The sequence below is a fragment of the Cladophialophora immunda genome, assembly GCF_000835495.1.
Source record: "Cladophialophora immunda strain CBS 83496 unplaced genomic scaffold supercont1.3, whole genome shotgun sequence".
Taxonomy (NCBI): Eukaryota; Fungi; Ascomycota; class Eurotiomycetes; order Chaetothyriales; family Herpotrichiellaceae; genus Cladophialophora; species Cladophialophora immunda.
Window position 1 is genome coordinate 5,114,146 of NW_015622543.1, and position 9,749 is coordinate 5,123,894.

The 9,749-nt window shown below is 50.3% G+C and overlaps 3 protein-coding genes across 4 annotated transcripts; 2 read left to right on the top strand and 1 right to left on the bottom strand.

The window, feature by feature from the left end:
• Positions 1 to 65: 65 nt before the first annotated feature.
• PV07_06153 lies at positions 66 to 2,055 on the bottom strand. 2 transcript variants are annotated; one of them, XM_016393105.1, is made up of 4 exons: positions 1,880 to 2,055; positions 1,785 to 1,815; positions 1,594 to 1,731; positions 66 to 1,535 (listed from the first exon to the last, which is right to left on the bottom strand). In XM_016393105.1, the coding sequence occupies exons 1-4, from the start codon at positions 2,013 to 2,015 to the stop codon at positions 611 to 613; spliced, it is 1,230 nt and encodes a 409-aa protein (XP_016250624.1). In that variant the 5' UTR covers positions 2,016 to 2,055; the 3' UTR covers positions 66 to 610. The 2 variants fall into 2 exon arrangements, with proteins under 2 accessions (XP_016250624.1, XP_016250625.1); XM_016393106.1 differs by lacking the exons at positions 1,785 to 1,815; positions 1,880 to 2,055 and having other exon boundaries at positions 1,594 to 1,767.
• Positions 2,056 to 7,991: 5,936 nt separating this feature from the next.
• PV07_06154 (uncharacterized protein) lies at positions 7,992 to 8,354 on the top strand (the record flags this gene model as incomplete). The annotated part of the gene is made up of 1 exon (XM_016393107.1): positions 7,992 to 8,354. The coding sequence occupies one exon, from the start codon at positions 7,992 to 7,994 to the stop codon at positions 8,352 to 8,354; it is 363 nt and encodes a 120-aa protein (XP_016250626.1).
• A 26-nt stretch (positions 8,355 to 8,380) lies between these two features.
• On the top strand, positions 8,381 to 8,911 carry PV07_06155 (uncharacterized protein; the record flags this gene model as incomplete). Its single annotated transcript, XM_016393108.1, has 1 exon — positions 8,381 to 8,911. One exon carries the CDS (start codon positions 8,381 to 8,383, stop codon positions 8,909 to 8,911), a length of 531 nt encoding a protein of 176 aa, XP_016250627.1.
• Positions 8,912 to 9,749: the final 838 nt, after the last annotated feature.

Below are 9,749 nucleotides of genomic sequence, written 5' to 3' on the forward strand. Positions count from 1 at the left end.
CGATGTGGGATAGGACAGAAGGGAGCTTGCTTTTAACCAATTATGAGATTGATATGGTAGCTGACGACGTGCCTTCGAGCGGAAACAGAATGACTATAGCAGATTATAGCGGTTTTTACAGCAACTTTGCGCGGTCGTCGATGAGTGACCCAAAAGCGTATGCCAAAGGTCCCAAAAGCCAAGTCTTCGCGCCAAAAGAGTGCGTACAGTCTTTCCCACTCGAACCCCCATGTGAGATGAATCCGGATCCCCCTTTTGTATTTGACTCGATGAGTGTTCTTCTCCGTGTTGATCCGCATGAAACATTTATATATCGCCATAAACACCACGTATTCGTAGACCGGAATTACACTTGATAAACAATGCATTGCAGTGTGCAAACGTGCCACACGTGCAATGGGTCAACAGACGGTTGAATGGCCGGCGCGGTGTTGACCCAAGTCAGGTTCAAATCTGTCCTGGGCGTATTCTCTTGTGAGGCCGCGCAGAGTAGTCCACAGCTTGTCTCGAATGTGTTCTCTCCCCCGTTGACGCTGCCGGACCGCGAGACATGTGTCTCTGACACATCCACATGGCGTGTCTGGCGTGAAACAGTAAACATGATCTCAATTCAAAGTTCTTCTCTGCACTCTTCTCGAGGCTCCTGCTCTGCTTGGTGCCATTGAAATTCCGGCGGAGCGTGTTCGCTGAGAGGACAGCCATATCTGGGAATGCAGTGCTCGAAATTCGTCCACATACCCGTCTTGGCGATTTGCGCAGCGCCCTTGGAGGCAGCGTAGGCGTGCTCCTCTGCTGTACGGAGGTATTCCTCTGGCTTGATCTTGTCATTGTGGGCGAAAACCTCTTGGACGAGCTGCAGAAATTCCGGTCGTGTCACCCCGGTGCCATGCAGAATGAGGAGATCTATTGGCTCTGCACCGTGTCGCGAGAAATAAGACACACGGTCTTTGACCCAGCCCCAATACTGATCAGGATCTTGAGCATTTAGCGAGTTAGTACCACGATCGAAATGATCTTCTGTCATATTTTCAGAGATGGCGATCAGTCCGTCATTACGGTACATTTGGTGGAGGCCAAAGTAACTTGCATCAAGTTGGATGCTGAGGAACGAGTGGATGAGGCGACCGTTATACTTCTCGCACTCGATGTCAGGAATCTGATGCGTTTCATTGACGTGGATTCCATAACAGTGTTGGAGCTGGTACAGGCCGAGGAGGGCCGCTCTGGACTCATCCCACCACCTAGAATGGAAGCCGTGCAGCCCAGCACCTGAAAGGAGCGGATCAATAAGGCTGAGGGCATATGTCGAATCCATGACGAAATTAGGAATGGCGAGGAATGCAGTGCGATGCTGAAGGTGGTGGATAGTGGACGCAACGGCGAATAAAGCTCGAATCATATCTGATATTGGCTCGAGAGTGGGCGAGAGGCTCTGTGGGTGGTTTGGCAGGGTGTGGGAGTGGAATTGTTGCAAGAATGAACGCCACACAGACATCCAAGATGTCGTGCTCTTGCTGGTCTCGGGCTCCAAGCGTCTTAAATAAAATGTATCAGCATCCTGGGGGCCTGGGAGTGAAGGTGAATGGTCCGTACATGTCATGGTGTGGGCGCATTGATTTCTGGGGCATGTCCATCCTTGAGAGATCTATCAATGCAGCCAGGTACCCAGGTGTCCCAGGAATGATTCCAGCACTCATCGATGATCCATTGGTGAAAACAAGAGAAACGGATCTATAGAGACTAAGTACTTGCACACCTCGAATAAGCGTACATCTTAGTCTTACCCATAGTCAGGGGATAGTGACAGCCCGACTCCTGTGGATAAAGGAAAGCGGTCAACATCTGCATACTCATTGCTGGTGTGGCAGATCGAACTTACCTGCAGCTTCTTGCAAGTCTAACGATCGACATTCCCAGCAGACTTGAGTACCAGAAATAGGCAGACACAGACAGAGTATATTGAGAGCGATGAAGATACTTGAGGTGCAGCTACCGGACAGAAGCCGAGGACGCATTTTGTGCAATGATAATTTGGTAGAGAATGCTCCTTCGCCACATTCAAGGAAGCGTGAGATGTCTGTACAAGTACACACAGACAGCGGGGTCGACTGGCAAGGGCTGGGCAGAGTGGCCTTTGTACTGGCCAGTCCTCTGCCAAGAACTGCCGAAACCGCACAGCCTCCTTGGGCTTTTGTTGCCGCGCGCTTATCAGCAAACATAGCCTCCTCAACTTCCATCCGGCCTCGAAGGATAAGTGCTGCACCTGGACTCCAGCTACAAAGCCTCGGTGCAAATTCGACGATGATGTCCTATCATGAAACACACCAGATCTCCCATAGCGTTGGCATCCGCCGCAGCGAGATTACCAAAATACGCTCCCCCATGCTGACCTCGCAGACCGCTGTCCCAGAGTCGGCACAGCCGTTGTCTAGGCCAGAGCGGCGTCAGATTTCGCCAAAATATCTATGAACGTGCCACCGACCGTGCACTGAAACTCGCTCCAGAGGGTCTCGGGCGTGTACAGTTCAGATGTTGTATTTCGCGACGATATGGAGAGTGGGCAGTATTCTTGTCTACAGCTGAATCGCAGAACATGTAACCAAGATAATCTCGCTACGTGCATTTAACGGTACCGAGCTCAAGTCGATTCTACCATCGGCCTCTGAATAGGCAGATAGCTGTCTCCTCCGAAATCGTCTGCTGGCCCAACCCAAGCAACCACCATGTCCGCAGGTGTAAAAATAATACCACCAATTTTGTCATATGCAGCGCCACGAAGCACCTATACAGCGACCTCCGCCGTCGTTTCGGCAGTATCAAGTCCAGATTGTCCAAGCCCCTGGACCGGTTTTCCTTCATATCGCGCGATTAGGTGTTCACGGTACCGTGTCAACCAGGATTCCCGAAGATAAAAGAGCGCCTTTCTCACGGTTCAGAAAACAGTAATGGCTCTGAACAACTCCTCAATCCCCATCCTGAAGCGATATTATCCTCAAGCACATTGTCTTTTGGCTTTCTCAAAACGAAATGCACATCGTACAACTCCATGCATTCTCGGCTTTTCTTTTCCTATCCATGAGTCAGGCAATACCATTTGCCCAAAGACTCTCGCACCTTGAATCTCGTGAAGCTGTTGCCATACAAGGAAGCACCCGAATCTCCGATCAGTTGTCAGCAGAGTATGATGAAGTGGAAGGGAATTCCTTTTTTGCGATCGAGAGGTCCTGCATAGGCGATACTCGGAACATTGCCCAAGGGAGAGGCTTCAAAGATCGTCGAGACTATTACGTCCAAGCTGTCAAGGATATGACAGCTATCGCCCATTCCGCTCAGAAATGGCCTCAACTTGGTACCGATGCCTCGGACTTATATTTCGGCAAGGGCGCCGATGACGAGCAGTATTCTAAAGATATAGTTGGTATGGCATCCCCATGTTCTGACATCCGAGCCTTCGACTAATCTTTCAGCAAATATCAAGGCAGCTGCAAATTGGGCGCACCCACAGTGGGGCTTCGATCCATATATCGTAAGTCTTGCAGCCCAGACTCGGAATATTTTTCACTGTCCACTCTCTAATGCTAGCAGACCCTAACTTGTAAGTGAATAACAACACCAAACCGAGGTGCAGTTGCTCAACTCCTCTAGGTAGCGACCCAGAGGGGAGATGCAACAATAAAATAGGGAATGATCCCAGGTTAGTACCACGGAATCCGGCCAATTCATCCTGATTCATGAGATTCAGGAGTATCGGATGCTACGTCAATAACACCGCAGACCTATTCTCTACAATTTCCCGCGTCTCTTGCTGTGGAACTTTCTTCACGGTACCGACGATCGATGAAGTTTTCGACGAATATAAATCTGCCGACCCAAGCACGCTTCATCTAGATTGGATGAGAACAGGCGGGTCTTACCTGCTGCATGAGTTGATGCATACAACAAAGATCACGCAGACCCGGCCTCATAGTGAGTTCGCACATCTCACCGCCTAAAGGACCTTCTAATGTCTTCAAGTCATTGACCAAGTATTTGATGGTGGAAAGCGCATCTATGGTCCAAAGGACTGTGCCAAAGCCGCAAAATCGCAGTCGCAAGGAGGCGTAGGGCTTGATATCACGACAAGGAACGCAGACAGTTACGCCTCGTTCGCCATAGGTACGGACATGCCACTACAGATTTGATCAATGTGACGGCTCTATTCCGGACAACAGCTTACCAAAAGTCCCTTCTAGCGATGTACTGGAAAGACGTCTTCCAAGGAAATGCCCCACCACCCGCGGCCGACAATGAACAACCGCCTGCAGGTATTCCAGACCTGCTGTCTGACAACGATGCCTCGAATATCGATTTCTCATCCCCCGAGCCTACGCCGGTCTGCGCTGGCACCCCGGCTGACAAGCCTTCAGCCTCTCAATCCTGGATTGCAGGGAAAATCACCTCTTACTGCGAGCAGATCTCGTCAAGCGGATGGGTAGTGAATTCTACACTCGGCCAGTACAGTCCAGTCGGCTACGCTGCTGGAGATACAACACCTGCCTCGGCGAATGATCTTTGGATCTCTGCTTCATTCGACCCCAATTGCAGCCAGGATACTGGGTACCAAGTCGACGTCAACGAGTGCGAGAAGTTCTTGAACATTGTGTTGAATGGTTGCAACACTGATAGTGTCGATGCGAAGTACGGTGGACAGGTCGAAGGGAATTGCGCTTTGTGGAATATCACCACCCGCATGGGTCACAATCCGACTCCTCCAAACGGAATTCCCCCTTCACCACTGGATTTTCCTAATGGGAAATGAAAATAGCGCTGTGTATAGGAGTTTTCCAATATTTGGCGCAACCCTCCAGCACGATCATGAGAATCGAGTCTGGACTGTACTTTATTTCCAGCTGCAGTAAGGAGTTCCAGAGGCGCATGGTGATAGCATACAACAAGGTAGAAACATATAGTGTACCCAACACCCGTAAATCTATTTTTGTAGGGCGAGAGTAAATACTTGCTTCGGACTTGACCAATTTTGAGTAGGAAAGCTGCGAAAGGAGAGAAAGATTTTGTGGCTCGCGCAGGCCGAGGTTTGAAGTAAAGCGCCTGATTTTAAGTCGTAGCTCCACCATTTCAAAGGTAGGGCGGTTACGCAATAACATCATATAACGGCTGTCTTGTGATGTCTACAGTCGGTCCCTGCGTCCTCCCTAGTACGAAAATGTGTACAATTAGATAAACATAACTTTTCAGCGGTACATACTCAATGCGCACTACCTGCCACATTCTTCATCTCTCTCGCGGAGGTGTGTATGTGTCCACATACTTCCCACCGGAGGATTCGGAAGTACGTATTCTTCTTACTACACTCTTCTAGGTTCCAATGATGAGAGGGTTACCTAGTCTTAACACACCATTCCACGGAGCTATTTTTGGCTGACTGGACACCTTACCACGCTCGCCTTCCTTCTCACAGTAGGTTTTGTTCTTCGGCCGAGTAAACCTCTGTATAGCATCAAGCCGAACGCAACACTCTCTATCTAATGCTGTCAATGACTAATGCTACGCACCATCTACTGCTGAGTGTTCCATAATGTGTCGGGTGAGAAGAAATCCCAATGTCCCGTCTTTCATGCCACTACCAGTTTCGCCGTTTTCGGCCCTGACGCCGCCAAGGAACATCAACGGTTAACAGTCCCTTTCCAGACCGAAAGTCGACAGTAAAAGGGTGGTACTGATGGCGCCTTTGTATCCCCGTTTACAAGCAGCAAAAGGAAGAAAAAGGTGCTATAAGCCCGTTCCCCTTTCATCTTGGACTTGCCAGGAAGCCGAGAAGCTCAATCTCCGATCCATACTTGCCGACCCCCGAGTGGTAAGGAGCGGTTCTATACTCTCAGCCAGCCAAATCCTGCAGGCGAAGGCCCTCCAGTCCAATACAATGGTCGTTTCATCATCAAAAAATGGCATATTGGCTTTTAATAGATTCATGTCGACTAGCAACGTCGGTCGTTGCTACCAGTTTGCCTGACCGGTTCCGAAACGTCGCCACCCTCCCGTGAAGCCGCCCCACGCGTCCGGCCGACAAATCCATCATCCGACGTACCGCTCTTGTGAATCTGCCTCGCTCGACCAAGCTACTGCTCCATATGACCACAGTCCCCCTTATTAGGACCCACTAGTCAGAAACTGGTAATTTTGTCGACTCTTCCTATGACGAAGATATGAGACGTGCACAGCGCCGGCAAGAAAGCAGTCCGAGAGTAATCATTTATCCTGCCTCAGCGGTCAACCAGTCATCACGAGGCACACTCGAAAATAATAGTCGATCCACCATTAGAATGAAATCCGTGTTGTCTCGGGGAGGGAGCGGTGACTCTTGTTAGATATCCCCGGGCGAGATCCTGAACTCGTCAATATGCTTAAACGGAGTCTGCCTTACTTCCGGAGTTTATTTGACTACCCCTTAATTAGGCTGCTCCGCGATTTACTATCAGTATTTAATCTGTTATATATATACCTCCACTAGGCGGGGAGGTAGAATGCGTACGAGGCGATCGGAGACTTTGTACTAAAAATCTATATTAGGATAGTCTCCAGTTATCTCGAGCCATCAGCAGTGCCACAAGCCAGGGATGAAGAATATCAACCTGGTCTCCCGTGGAGACATAGGCACAAGAGGAATTTGGCAGGAGAAACTGTTATGATGAATGCCTCTATATCGAGATACGTATAACGCAAGAAACAGAATTGTGAAGATAGTACGTCCTTGTTCGAAAGGCAAGTAAGCATTAAGGAGTAAATTTAATAAAGCATTGAACGTATGAAAGTAGCGCCCGTCAGGCAGCAGACTTGGTTCTTGAAACACTACTGAAAACCATAGCCGAGGGCTGGGGGCCGGAAACTAGGCCCTCTAGACTCAATATCCGTACCAAAACAGGAACACTGGAGACCAAAACCAGGTCCCCATGGCCACCCTCCGGGCCGAGCAGGCGCTGACCAAGGTGCTCAGGAACAACACCGCCACACCTCTGGCCGCTTGCTCAGCACTCACCTTCTTGGCGGTTTCTGCTCAGGCCTGGAAACGGAAATGGGTTTTGGCGAGGTGAAAATCATTCTGTAAGTATAGTGGTATACAAGTCGATCCTCGAGTGGGCCCACTACATCTCGGTACAGAAGCTTATTACAAACATCTCTCGCTATACCTCGCTCCACAGTTCAGCCCTTCCGGGGCCACAGATGAGGAGCTCTAGGGCTCCGAGGCTCCGAGTAATGACTGAACCAGGACTTGAGGACCTCCACTGGCAGCTAACGACCTGCTGTGTACCGTGTACAAAGTACCTCATGTAGCCAAACATCAGCGATAAGCAACGCAAAACGGCTCGGCTATTCATGCCTTAGGATATACCGATCTATGCTACTCACTATTCTTTAGCCCTCTAGTCTCACAGCTCTTCGCACAAGATGGCAATGCAATGAGGCGAAGGTCCCAACACAAGAATCAAGTCATCCTACTATGCCTTTGTCTTCGCGCCTGGGACCAGAACAGTGGGATACAGAAGAAACAAGCTGAGAAATCCGACAGCTCCAAACCCTTCGGAAATTCCCGACCAAAGGAGAGGCCCTCACCAAGTAGTTCACAAGATCCGGAATCGTCGCCACATAACCATTACCAATCCGGAGGTGAAGACGTCCCGTCTATGGCATGCCATCAAACATTCGATAACCATGGCCTATCTGGACCCATCAAGCTATTCAACCTGATGGCAGAGACCACATTGTTCAAAAGTGATGTTCCTCAAATCTTAAGTTTGGGGCTATTACAATGACAGTATCCATCAGCCCTCTTGTCTTGCCTTGCTGCTCTAATCTACTATAGTATACTGTACCAGACTATATAATACTGGCCAGACCTTCCAGCACCTGGTCTCGATGGGCAATCTAGCTAACCACCTAGACTCCAATATTGAACCAAGCACACCACAGCCATTATGGGATCAATCTCTCCAGATATGGCCGCCCCTTCACGGCTCTTCTCCCCCTTCAAAATCGGCAACCTGGAACTGAAACACCGCGTCGTCATGGCCCCCTTGACCCGCTTCCGCAACGACGAGAACCACATCCCTCTCCCCTTTGTGGCAGATTATTATGCTCAACGGGCGTCTATTCCGGGCACCTTCGTCATCGCCGAAGCCACAGTCGTCTCGCCCCGCGCGGCAGGATACTCCAATCTGCCTGGGATCTGGAGTGGAGACCAAATCGCGTCCTGGAAACGAGTGACCACCGCGGTGCACGCCAGGGGGAGCCCATCTTCCTGCAACTCTGGGCCCTGGGCCGCGTGGCGGACAAAGAAACCGCCGCGAAGGAAGGTATGACGATTGTTTCGTCGAGCAACATCCCCATGGACAGCGAGCACGCGGAACCCGAGGCTTTGAGCTATGAGGAGGTCCAGAACTTCGTGGCGGATTTCGGCCAGGCGGCGAAAAACGCCATCGAAGCCGGCTTCGACGGCGTCGAGATCCACGGCGCAAACGGCTATCTGGTCGACCAGTTCATCCAGGATGTTGCGAATCAACGGACTGACGAGTACGGAGGCTCCATTGATAAGAGAAACAGGTTTGCTTTGGAGGTTGCAAAGGCCGCGGCCGACGCTATCGGCGCTGATAAGGTCGGGTTTCGGATCAGCCCCTTCTCGACCTTCCAGAGCATGAAGATGGCCAATCCGTACCCGCAGTTCTCTGCGCTGGTCAAAGGTCTCAAAGCCCTGGGTTTGGCGTATCTCCACGTCGTCGAGTCGCGGATTACAGGTGACAACGACGGTCACGGCACCGAGAAGGTCGACTTCATGCTGGACGTCTGGGGAGACGACGCCCCCTTTTTGATCGCCGGGGGTTGGAAGCCCGATGCCGCGCAGGCGGCGATGGATGGCTAGTACAAGGACAAGAACGTCGCGATTGTCTTCGGTCGGTACTTCTTGGCCACGCCCGATTTGCCCTTCAGGATCAGACAGGGGCTCGAGCCGAACAAGTATCACCGCGATCTGTTCTACGCGATCAAGGCAAGGGACGGGTACCTGGACTACAAGTTCAGCAAGGAGTGGGAAGAGGCCACTAAGCACGGCCTGGAGAATATTTTGGCGTGAAAGAAATGAACCCAGACTTCACGAGGAGAGCTGGCGCGCTGTTTGAACGGAATGATATATATATATATATTCATTATATATAACGTAGGTGCATAGCGAGTCGGCCAGCATAGCGAGTCGGCCACCTAACCACCACCGTACGACAATCTAATTCAATTACACCACCACCCTAAGATAAATAGACTTAATCTACTCAGAACTATATATATTAGACATTTCTTTATCCTCTTAACACGTACGTGCATTATGCCTAGACTTTCCGTAGGTACTATATCGTCGTTGAGTTAGCTCACCCCCTCTTGTACGACCACTACTTATACGCTTTTCTTACTCTACCTACTTATCCGTATCCCTCTAGTCGATTATATCCTACGCGTCTCGTAACGTGGGTGCATAGCGAGCGACGCAGCATAGCGAGCGACGCACTTTCCCACTACCGTACGACAATCTAATTTAATTACACCACTACCCTAAGATAAATTCACTCAATCTACTCAGAACTAGATACATTAGACATTTCTTTATCCTCTTGACACGTACGTGCATTGTGCCTAGGCTTTCCGTAGGTACTACATCGTCGTTAAGTTAGCTCACCCCCTCTCGTACGACCACCACTTATACGCTTTTC